The sequence below is a fragment of the Schistocerca piceifrons genome, chromosome 4 (genome assembly GCF_021461385.2).
Source record: "Schistocerca piceifrons isolate TAMUIC-IGC-003096 chromosome 4, iqSchPice1.1, whole genome shotgun sequence".
Lineage (NCBI taxonomy): Eukaryota > Metazoa > Arthropoda > Insecta > Orthoptera > Acrididae > Schistocerca > Schistocerca piceifrons.
The window spans coordinates 387595576-387608825 of NC_060141.1; the positions used below are offsets into that span (position 1 = coordinate 387595576).

Here is a 13250-nt window from a genome sequence, read left to right on the forward strand (position 1 = left end):
TATAGACATGTATGTTTGAAAGAGAGATATACCGGTACTACAGCTAGGGAGTGGAAAAATTCGCATTTTGTGATAAATGCGAAATAGATCCAAATTCTGTCTCGAAATGCAAAATTACTTAATACACGCTACTTCATAGGGAATTGTATCCAGATGAATTACTTTATCTGTAATAGTTTGAAATAACATACAAATATTAAAAATGTAACCAATTTTCAGTTACTGGTATTGTATATCATCTGGCGATACCAAATTTGGAAAGGTAATGTGCATAAGGATCTGTTTGCCAAGTAAAAAGTGTACGAACACAATAAAATATCAAAGCTCTCAATGATTTGGCGTCATGCCAACTGTGGATGGTTGAACAGTCTATTTAAGACACACACTGTAATGCAACATAGTACTCAGCCATGCAACTTAAAGCATTTTATAACAAAAAATGTGTACATTTGTTTGTTAGCAAAAGCTCAAAAGGTGGAATAACATGTACACCTTTAACATGGCAAATTAGGTGGTGGTAGCTTTGAACTGTGGTTGCATCGAATACCACAAGAGGATGGGCTTTGAATATACCTTAATACTCTTATACCCTGCTAACCTCAACGAGCAGCTGTAGCTGTCCCCAAATGTTTTGTGTTGGACATTGCTCATTGTTTTCTTTTCTTATTTTGAAGTAATTGCCAAGTAAAAATTGTACAAACACAATAAACTATCAAAGCTCTCAATGATTTGGCGCCATGCTAACTGTGGATGGTTGAAAAGTCCATTTAAGATACACACTATAATGCAACATAGTACTCAGCCATGCGACTTAAAAGCATTTTATACCAAAAAAATGTGAACGTTTGTTTGTTAGCGAAAGCTCAAAAGATGGAATAATATGTACACCTTTAACATGGCAAATTAGGTGGTGGTCACTTTGAACTGTGGTTGCATCGAATACCAAAAAGGATGGGCTTTGAATATACCTTTAACAATACTCTTATACCCTGCTAACCTCAATGAGCAGTTGCGTGGTAGCTGTCCCCAAATGTTTTGTGTTGGACATTGCTTATTGTTTTCTTGTCTTATTTTGAAATAACTGAAGCAACTAATCGTGGTCCATCATGGATTTCAATTATGACTCTTCCAACACCATAAGAGACTGGTGGTCCCTGTGACAATGCGTCAGTTCTGCTACCTGCTATAGGCTGCTGCCCGGCGGAAGGGAGGCAAGGCTTGTTTCCCCACACTGCTCATTTCCCTCAGACAGTCAAAATTCAAATCTGTTGAATGCACACAGCCATCTGCCACTATAGCCTATACTGCCTTCACTCTGCACTATAGCAATTGGAAAACAGTATCTGGAACATTTTTGACTGCATCAAAATTCTCCCCCTAACATTAAAATAGAGTCAGAGTGCATTTGGTTCTACGTCTATGCTAAGTGCCTCGACCGCTCTGCCTGTAGCGTTGTCAAGCAAGGGTTGCACTATTATGAATGTCCATGAATGGTCGAAATAAATAATCTGCAGATTTTGTAATCACTGAACTGGGTGGGAAAAGACAAATAATGTCCAGAAACATCTTAAACTGGAGACGCATTCAATTCACTGGTGGGAAAATCCTGCTGCTTTTTAAGAAGACAGTCATTTTTGAAAGCTTAAATGCAGCCTAATGAAGAAAATGAATGCCATTTTCAGAGAAAAAGGTGCTGAAGTTTTTTCAAACACAAACATTTCAGTCAAAAAAGTTACCAATAAGCACTTTTTTAAACAGTTTCAAAGAACTATGGCTTTGTTCATCTTCTCTCATGTAGTCTGACAACCTTTTAAATTTGTGTGTCTAATTACTTACAAACAAAAAGATATATGCAAATTTCGTCAAAAATATACACAAATTTTGCAAAAGATAGATGCTAATTTTGGCAAAAAAAGATGCTACATTTTAGGGTCACTAACTACATCACATTTTATCAAGCAACAAATTCAGTGTGGAGCAGTATTGAGTATAGCCAATTCTTTGAACAGGCTCTGCAGGTCATTCTTGAATTCAGACCAGCAGTGTTTCATTTTATACACTTGTGGATGCAATACTGTATGATATAATGGAACGACACTACATAATTTTCCTTCTTCATCATATTTGTCAAAAAAACTGTTTTGAACATATCTTCCAGTATACCAAACTAGTGAAAGTTTGAATAGTAACTCTAAACAGTAAGTGATAAGAGAGCCTGCACTGTCATGATCCATATATTCACTCATTCATTATGTCCTGTAGTCCTACCAAGAAGGAGAATCTTCAGGACTATGGAACAAGTCATGGTATACATTAACAAGAGATAAGCAATTATTAAAAACTCAATATGCACAATGTACTGACAATAAACTCTCACTATGTTGCTTATCACAATTTGCCAGCTAAATTTAACTTTCTAAACTAGCTACTTTAAAAACAAAAGCTTTGAAAAGCTAGTTAATTTGAAAAAAGTGCTGCTTCCTCAGCTGTTTTACATAAGTGCTGTTTATCTCCTACTGGTAGTTTAATATGTATGTTAATAGATTATAATTTTTTTGAAGAAAATAGTTACCTACTAATGTGTCAATAGGGACCTGGTTACAATACATTACTACTTGTAATGCACCTTTATGCATTGCAACTTGTCATGTAACAAACTGAAATTTCATTTCTATCAGCCATAGAGTTGGCCATGGCCATGGTCTTTTGGTGGTTTAATACAGGGTGTCTCACATAAAACTGGTACGCCTCATGTACTGGTTGCTTGTGAAGTGGCAATACTCTCCCGAAAGTTGGCTACATTTCATTTTATTGGAACATTGAGTGCAGCTGTTTGTTAGTGTGTCAGTTGTTGTGACTACCTCATATTGTTGAGTTGGTATTGAAATGGGGAGTTTGCAGTAGAACAGCAAACTGATCATGTGGAGTGTTACATAAAGACAGGCTCCATCAAGAAGGGTAAAAAAAAAAGTTTCACGTGAGGCAAAGTGGTAGGAAACCCCATGACCAGAATTATTCAAGATCTGTATAAGAAATGGAGGATTGCCTGATCCATTCAGAATGTGCAGAAGAATAGGCAATCGACAGTGAGGACCCCTGAAACTATAGGCAGAATTCGCATGCACATTACGAGAAGACTCTGAAAGTCAGTAAGGAGCCTATCACAGCAGGCAAGTGTATCTCACACACCATGTCATTGTGTACTAAAAGATATGAAATTAAAAGCCTGTCATGTGAGTGTGGTATAAGAGTTGTTATTAGAGAGAGTCATGGGAAAAAAAGAGTTCAATATTGTAACTGCTTGGTAACATCAATTGCTAATGATTACTTGGACCCCTTACTTTACTTCATGTCAGATGAGGTTTGGTTTCATTTGTCAGGTTATATAAACTCCCAGAATTGCAGATACTGGTCGCAGGAGAACTCACATATTCTGAATGAAGAACCGCTCCACTCATAGAAATAGGAGTTTGCTGTGTTGTCCAGCATGTGCATTATTTGCCCCATATTTTTCAATTACACTTAGACTCTTTATATGCACAATTAACAGATGTAGAGAAGCTGTGTGCAGTATTCTAACGAGATGTAGCAATTGCTTACATATCCAACCAAAGTATGAACCACATCAATAACATGTACTCTGAGACAGACTTGTGGGCCTCTTGCCTCGAAGGCCCCAGACTTAACATTGTGTGATTTTTATTTATGGAGCACGCTAAACAACTATAAAGGAAAGAAAATCAGCCTGGTGCCTAACAACAGCCTTGAACACGTAATACAGGTGTCATTTTGCACCAAAAGTCAAAGAGAGCGATTGAAAGGGGCACCCACATTCTGCGTAGTCTTGGGATTGCATTGGTTACTGACTTTGAGATTTTGAGTACAATTCTTCATTCCAGTGAAGTATGCAGTCAGTTGATTATTCATCTCTCACTTGGGAATAAATGGCTTGGCATATGTGGAAGCCTGTCAACGTATGCTTTATAGGTTTAATTCTGATGGGTCAAAATCAATATTCGATAACTTACATGGAGATGGAATATTGCTAATGAATGTGACCCAGAGACATAGCCACATTCTGGTGTCTGGATCTTCTCTGATGGTGAATGTTCAATAAAAATGAAGATAACTATGAATGTGAGAAAATGATCATGTGTCTTTTCTTTGCTACTCCATTGGATATTTTGCCACAATCATACTTGATGTCCACACCTGGTAGCTGAGTGGTCAGTGTGACAGAGTGTCAGTCCTAAGGGCCTGGGTTCAATTGCTGGCTGGGTCAGAGATTTTCCCTGCTCAGGGACTGGGTGTTGTTGTAATCATCACCAATTCATCACCATCGATGCACAAGTCACCGAAGTGGCGTGAAATCGAAAGACTTGCACCTGGTGAACGGTCTACCCAATGGGAGGCCCTAGTCACATGAAATTTACCTTTTTTTTTAATACTTGATGAAGGTAGGACAGAAACTACAAACTGACATAGTATAATGTGTCTTCCACAGCTTTGTGAAGGAATCCAAGTGAACATGAATTGGATAAGCATTTTCTAAGGAATCCCAGATCCAGGCATTAATGTTTCAGAGCCCAAATTTGACTCACATGCTATCTTTCTTTTTTCAAATGAGGAAAACATCCCTGGGCATTGTTAGAGTTCTCAAAGGGATGAATTCCTTCTGAGCAATTTCTTAAAAAGGAGCAGTGGTGGAAGTCTGCATTAAATTGTTTCAGACCATGCTTTGGCATACACAACTTGAAGCAGAGAAAATGAGAGGTGAAGATTTTGGAAAAGTAAGAACTTGCATTACATCCTCAAAACATTTACCATGAACCCTAAGGCATGCACATTTTACAAAGTGAGTCCCACAACCATACATATTTTTTAACTTATAAGCACAACATAGGTTACATTAAATCAAGTGACACATTTGGCAAGGAAGCTGTTTTGTGACTAGAGTCAGGAAGAGGGCCATTATAAAAGTTCTCAGCAGACACAGGGGCGATGTGAATATGGCCAGCTACTAGGCTCTTCGTACACTATGACTCATTAGATGTTGTCTGTGGAACTGAATGTTTTGGCACTATCTGTGGTGTTAATGTAAACCAGGAGTGATCTCTCATCTGCTCATGTGACTGACTAGAACTCATGTCACAATCATAAGCTAGCAGCTGGCTCTGGTGAACAGGTGACTGTATGTAAAGTGAAGCAACACACAATGAACTTTGCTTGTTGGCTGGCTGTCATTCAATCTAATGTTATGGACTGCTGATGGCATGACACAGTGCTCCATGCTCTGCATGCTAAACAAGAACAACAACTGTTACTGACTATCCATGAATCAAAGTGTGCTACCACTTTCTGAATAAAATATGAAAACATGTGTTTCAAACTGAAGTCCTGCTATTGACCTTCACTATAGAAAATATAGATTAGTTCCAGCTGTAATTCAGTTTCTGTATTGCACACAATCAATATGTAAGGGATTTGAAAGCACATTAAACATTTCTGCTTACTTCTAGAAGATCACAAATAAACCTCAACTGTGCAGAGAACATTATTTTATATGTCTTGATACTTTTCAAAATTCTGCTGTTTTTCCGGTGTGGGGCACTTAATGGTCTGTGAGGATTCTAAGATTCCTGGAAAACTGATGTTTGACCAAATCATAGCCACTGCACCATCTATGTTACAGATGGGAGAACCTTGAACCACACCCCCATATTGTCAGCATATTCTTGTACAAACAGAAGAACATCTGCCATCGAATATGTAACTCTTCTGAAATGACAATGCTGCTTTCAACTCCATGAATATAAATTTCCTAGAAAGCAGTGTCACACAAATTAGAAACTTCATGTACTGCCAGAGAAAATGCTACAACATTCTGTACAGGAAGATGATTTTCATTGTAATGTTACTTGCAACTTCTTGAATTCTGTGTTCTATAAGTAAAAGACAAGACAAACTATAATAATCTTCACACTTCTCAGGATATATCTTATCAGCTGCAAACACTATACATATTTTTACATTTCTGTTTTAGTGAAATTATGTGCTGTCTTAGTAATATGTCAACTTGCCTGAACTGATTCATCCTGACAGCAGAAATTATTGTTATAGTGAAAATATTGGTAAGAAATGTTAACATTTTGCCCCCTTCATTCATTCCACAATTTCTAGTATCAATTGTATCAATTAATATTTCCAATCCCATTTAAATATGAAGTTTTTTAAAACTTAAACACGTTAAGTATCTTCAAAACCCATCAAACACGTAAATGCAAATGAAACTTGCATGGACATCTTCTAAATTGATATTTAGGTGTCTGACCTTTGCTCTGAAGTTAGTCTTTAACTCTCAAACACTGTGTGTATGGTTTCGAAACTTCCTGGCATGGCAAAGACTCTTACTCTGTCACCAGTTCCACAACAGCACTCTCTGTGCTGCGGAGCGAAAGCTTCGTTCTTGAAATAAGCCTAAGTCCGTGGCCAAGTCATTTCTCCACAATATCGTTTCTTCCAGGAATGCTAGTTTAGCAAGATATGCAAGAGAGCTACTGTGAAGTTTGAAAAGTAGGAGACAGATGCTAACAGAATTGAAGCTGAGAGAGCAGATTATGAGTCATGCTTGGATAGCTCATTTGATAAGATTCAAGTTACAGTCTGACACGAAGTAATCTATTGGGAAGTATAATAATGTAGTTTATTATTAACAAAAACTAGGAAAGTCTTCACTTTTGTCTCGGCAGAGTGAGTGGCTTTGCTGGACACAAAACACCAGTCACAACTTTGCTGCTCTCCTAACAGTGACCTACTTTAGAAATGGTATTCTTGTTTATTCAACAAGATAGTAAAGTGGCAACAAGGACTGTACTTTGTGTGCTTTAATACTGATTAACGGTTTCTCTATTTGTGGCATCAGCAGCTGAACACTCCAACAGCATCACAAGTGTCAGAAACAAAAATATAAAAAAAATGGCATTAATGCGACAACTGATCCAGTAAAATAATAATTTTAAATAGAGGTGGGACACTTATTTATGGCACTTTCTCTCTGCTGTGAAGTACATGTGATTATCGACCCTCCTTGTGAAGGAGCTCTAATGTTGTCCTCAACTAACTATTTATATGCGATAGTCTAAAAACTAATACAACTCTATGGCCATAGTAGGATATCATTTGATGATATTTGTGACTTACTAACCAAACACTTGAAGCATAAAACTCATAAGACAACATATCAATCCTTTGTGGCCTGGACAATGGACTTTTCTTGCAAAGACTTTAAGGTGTTCTATGCAGACTCCCTCAATAACGATGTGGTAGTTTCTTTAGGCCCAGACCACAAAGTACAGGCTAAGGTTCTGGGAGCTTCCAACCGTAGCCTCGCCCATATGTAAAAATAATTCAGTCTTATAAAGTAGTGTTGTCAGCATATAAACCAATCAATGAGAACAAATAAATTGTTCAAATTTTGAAACAGTGTTTGTACTCACCAATCAACAGATGACAGTAGTTCATTTTTTGGTACAAACACACATTGTGGCAAAATTAGGCAAAAACGCATGGAAAGGCGGCTAGTAGGAATGTGGTTAGTAGAAATCCTCTCTAAATATCAGTAGGTACCTGAAGCATGTAACACACCATTTTTCTGGTTCAGCAGATGTGGCAACAGTTACACACAATGTAACATTGCCAATATACCACCTTCATAATAAACAAAGCAGTAATACATTGCACAAAAACATGTCTACAATGTTACAGCTGGCAAGGTGACTTGCATTACCTGAATTGAGACATAACATGAAGGGACACATGGACTGTCTTTGTCTGGGCAGCCAAGGAGCAATTTCAGTGTATGATGAGCCACTTCATAGCACCCTCCATGCATCCACAGCAATCAATGAAACTCACAGCAAGATAATGATCATGCAACAAATTAACACAATTGCTGCTCCAGGCACTACAGAGGCAATTGGTTACATATAGCAAACAAGTATCACTCAGTGACAAAACTGGTATCCCACCGCTGTCTGGGGTGCCTCCCGATACATCTCTGCTGGTATCTGGGGCTTAATTTGAAGTGGGAATCATCACTGAGGACACTTTCACTCCAGTCAATGAGATTCCAGAATAAAGACATGTCTGGGGATGCCCCAGACAGTGGGTGTGTTTGTCAACTGCCATACGGTCTGACAAGCAGGAGTGATGGTCTAGGGTGCCATTTCTTTTCATAGCAGGACCCCTTTATGCCCCGTTTTGTTGCCCTTCATGGCTTTCATTTCAGCAAGATAATACCCACTTGCACAGGGCAAGAGTTTCTACTGCCTGTCTTCATGCTTTCCAACTCCTACCTTGACCAGCAAGGTCACCGGATTTCTTCCCAGCTGAGAATGTTTGGAATGTTATAGGCAGGGCCCTCCAGCCTTCTCTGGATTTTGATGATCTGATGCACCAGTTGGACAGAATTTGGCATGATATCCTCCAGGAGGACATCTAACAACTCTTTCAGTCAATGCCACACTGGATAAGTGCTTGCATAAGGGCCAGATGTGGACCAACAAGTTATTGACTTGCTCAATTCATGAACCTCTTCTCTTGAATAAATCATCCAATTTTTCTGAAATTGTAATGATTTGTTCGTCTGTGCATGTCCATCACAATTACTGATTTCCATCCCATTTGGATAATTTCTTCATGGTGTGTCATTTCTTTTTTTTTCCGAGAGTGTATTATGAAATTATGATCCAGATAGAAACCCAACAAGAATATTATCAGTTCACTTAGTTGTACGAAGCTGTTTGTCATGTGCTATATTAGTTTACTGACTACAATCCTTCTCTGTTCTTTGGATTTGCTTTGGTTTCATTGTGTACTGGTTGTAATAAGCACATGACAACTCAAACCATAACTCAGGCTTTGTTTTAGCTCACAATCAGAATGATGAAGTGTCCTGCTTCTTTTATCAGGTGTTGTCCAATTTCCATACTTATTCATAGTTTTGTTACATCCAGTGATGACTTCTGCTATGAACTACACTCTAGTCTATCCAGTAGGGTATAAAATTATAGCTTCTGGAAGCGAAGTTGCATATCTTTAATAATGAGGATGGGTGGATGGGGGGTAGGGGGGTGGTGTGTGTGTGTGTGTGTGTGTGTGTGTGTGTGTGTGTGTGAGAGAGAGAGAGAGAGAGAGAGAGAGAGAGAGAGAGAGAGAGAGAGAAGTGATGCAAAAGCTTTCAGCACGTTTCTGCAAAGTTTTGTCTTCAGTTTACTGCTGACTTTCAATCGCCATTTCCTTTTTCTTCGTGCAACATTTTTCTCATGTTATGGGGAAAAATAAAACTGATTCTAAGAGCAGGAGTGACTACTGCAGTTCCTCAACCAGTTATTGCTTAATTCACTGCATTCATTTCCACTATCTGTTAAAAAATAATTATGAATACAACATACCTTACATATTGGGCACTGTGAGAACGCAAATGTTATTCTAGGACCAGACCATCTCTTCATTAATACACAGCGGCAGCAGTGAAGGTGAAACACATGTCCACATTTCAGCTGAAAAAATCATTTTGTGATTTATTCTTTGTCACACCGTCATGTCACATAATGCTATTTATTTTATTTAGTATATGACTTACAGAATATAGTTTACAAGTACATACATTAAATTCGTGCAAGATATGATAAGATAATACGAAAGCGTAAAAGTCTGTAAGCCAAATGCTACATACAATAAATAATGAAGCCAAAAATGCGACACAGGTTTGAAGGATTTTTTAGGTGTGAATAAGTTGAAAAACACTGTTGTTGTGGAGATAACTCGTAGACATGACCTGATTTTTATTTCACATGTTAACAAAGAGATCCATAAACCCAAAATTAAAATAAAACAACTAAGTTCCATTTACATAAAATACAATACAATATAGTAGTTATTAATAGACTACAGAAAAATGTGCACAGTGAACATGTGAGTGCCTACATCGCCATGGCAAGAAATTTCTATCAGGAGATAAACAAAATTATAAATGAAATGCATGAACCCAATGGTCTTCTTTTAAAAGATAGGCTTTCTGTGCACAATTATGCATCTACCGTTTTAGATCAAATACCATTACAGGGGCTGGAAGGGTAAAAGCCACATTAAGAGGAAACTGCAGCAGACTAATTCACTGAGGTAACTCTACTGTTTTAAATCACACGGTGAAAATATTGATCATGCAGAACCCAGTGAAATCAAAATGCCTTTGTATACCAATAACAATACTCTCATGTTTCATATAAATGTACAATCTCTTAGAGGGAAAGTCAATGAATTACAATACTGGTTTGATAAAATTAACTACAGTGTTTTGTGTATCAGTGAACAGAGGCTGAAAGACCCTGAAATAGACTTGAGTGTTCCCCCTGGATACTTGCTAGTTATTGTAGAAGAAGCATTTCACATGATGGGATCTCAATCTTCATTAAAAGCAACCTTGATTTACGTTACCCCGCCAAATACCTTAGCAGAAAATGCCTTGAAGGCATATTGGAAGTAGGTAGCATAATAATGTGCACACAAAAAATTGTAATTGTTTCAGTTTATCAAACTCCAAGCTCATATGAGATAATATTTATAGAAAAAATAGTATGTTAATATTGCAGTTGTCCAAATATAAACAATATACAATTGTAACTGTAGCTGATAACACAGGCACTGTACAAGAGTATGGAGAAAAATGTTATTCATATGGTTTCATTCTCTGAAATCGTCGGACTACTGCTGTCTCAATGAAAAGCCAGCTAGACTGATTGGATGTGCTAATAACACAATTAATAATGTACACAGAAACTCTCTTGACTATAATGTTATAGAACTGGAAGTATCATGTCAGCCGGCCGCGGTGGTCTAGCGGTTCTAGGCGCGCAGTCCGGAACCGCGCGACTGCTGCGGTCGCAGGTTCGAATCCTGCCTCGGGCATGGATGTGTGTGATGTCCTTAGGTTAGTTAGGTTTAAGTAGTTCTAAGTTCTAGGGGACTGATGACCACAGTAGTTAAGTCCCATAGTGCTCAGAGCCATTTGAACCATTTTTGAAGTATCATGTCATGGAGGGCTATATGCCTCTCAGTACTACAGAAAGACAAGTGACAATTAGATTTCTAGAAGAATCCAATGTAAAAATATGATAAAGCAGTTACAGAAAATGGATTGATCTCGTTAATGGATATACAACTGCTAAATGCTTTTCCTTTTTCCAGCCAGATATTAAGTGCATAATAGAAAATGTATGCCCTACTGTACCAACAAGATATCGCATTAATACAAGCAGCATCATACCAAGAGGTACACAAACTCAGGATACTACTAATCATTCTCAAAGATATATTTCACAAAAATGATAGGGACAAGGAAACTTACATAAATGTGAGAAAAGCAAAAAATACTAAGTGCAATGCAAATGATGAGTATATTTTAAATTTTAAAAATAAATGTGAAGCAGCTTTGAATGTCATTAAAACAGAAGTTAATAATATCTACAAACAAAACAGTATTCCTATAGACTATTATAAGCTCAATGCATATTATGTAAATCAGCACCACCACTTCAATAAATTATCCTACCTTAGATACACAAGCCCTGCTCACTCATACAAATCAGCAAGTGATAAATCATTTGGGTCCTAACCGCTTTAAACAAGATTCACAAATCGATAAACAAAATAAGCAATTCCAAAACAAGACTATTTTGCACTCAGTAATCTTTTCACAAAGTGCACAACAAAAGAAACCAAAATGTCACTTCTCTCACTGCCAAAGACAGTGCTAGAGTAAGGAATTTTCCCAGAATTAAGCTCACAGTTACCTTGCCTGTGTATAAAAAAAAATCAATAGAAATAACTACAGATCCATTTCAATAGCACCCAACATATCCAAGGTAATATCAAATTTATGCATAAACAGATACAAACTATTTTAAGGGCAACAAAATTTTAAATTAACAACAGGTCAGATTAAGGTCACCTGTCAACTGTAGAAGCAACTGAAGCTTTGATGAATAATGTTTATGAATGGTATGAAATAAGGCTGTAACACTTATTGACTTAAGCGAAGCGAAGTATTTGGCTCAGTTTCACATGGCAAAATCATCAAACCGTTAGAATATTAGGGCAGTGGAGATAAAACACTACGTTTATTCATATCTTATTTAAGCAAGAAGCTTATGTGTGCATATCATCAAAGATCAGAAATACTACCAATAAAGGCTCTGTTCTTAGGCCTTTCCTGTTTATTATCTACATTAATGAACTTTGTAATTACATAACAAGTAACAACATACTATATGCTAATGATGTGACACTAAAAACACAGGTGAAAATTTACAAAGTGTACTAGTTAACAACAGAGAAATTATGCAAATGGTTAGTCACTTGTGCCTAGCATAAACCAGACAAAAAAACAGAAGAAATAATTTTCAATCTCAAGGTAACTAAAACCAAAAATAAAACTGTAATATTACTTGATATGTTCATAGAGCAATGATTCTCATAGGAAGAGCACACCAATTGTCTGTGTAGCAAACTAGCTCATGTACATGCTTTACTGTATAAATTAAGTAACGGTATGAGCAAAAAGCTGTTAATTTAACCATATTCTTCTTTGTTCTATTCCTATCTGCAATATGGGATATGGCTTTTGGGTAATTCCCCAGGAGCTAAATATATTTTCAGATGGCAGAAGAAGACAATCAAATGTTAATTAGGATTAGCACCCAGAGAGCCCTGCAGAAGCTGCTTTAAATGTCTTGGCATAATGACAGTACCTAACCTGTACTTACATAACTGTTTAATATATGCTACAGAAAATCTGCAAAAATTCAGCAGGAGACGTGATGTATATGTACACACTACCAGAAAAATATCAGTTGTTGGATTTGCCTTCCTCAAGACTGGCTACAGTCCATAATAGCTATAAATACCTGAGCATAAAATTTTTAAATCAGTTACCACACTCTGTTCATGCAGTAACACTAAATAAGTATAAGACCATGTTATAATCTTGGCTAAAATACAGTGAATTCTATTCAAAATATATTTTTTGTAAGTGATAAAGAAGATATTTTAGTTCTTAAATAAGCTAGTTATAAAGCCCATTGTATGAAAAAATTCTGAGAGGTGAACAAAATATTCTATTCTCTCTTTTTTAATAAAAAATTAAAATTAAATAAGGACACCACTGTGCAACTTGTGACTGTTTTTCAAAA

The 13250-nt window shown here is 37.0% G+C and overlaps 1 protein-coding gene across 1 annotated transcript in view; it reads right to left on the reverse strand.

Annotated features, from left to right (window-relative positions):
- LOC124795862 (E3 ubiquitin-protein ligase highwire-like) overlaps positions 1-13250 on the reverse strand; it is a 327500-nt gene that overhangs the window by 5666 nt on the left and 308584 nt on the right. The window contains exon 35 of the mRNA XM_047259943.1: positions 9453-9560. Within this exon, the coding sequence (XP_047115899.1) occupies positions 9453-9560 (108 nt within the window). The remainder of the gene's footprint in view (positions 1-9452; positions 9561-13250) is intronic.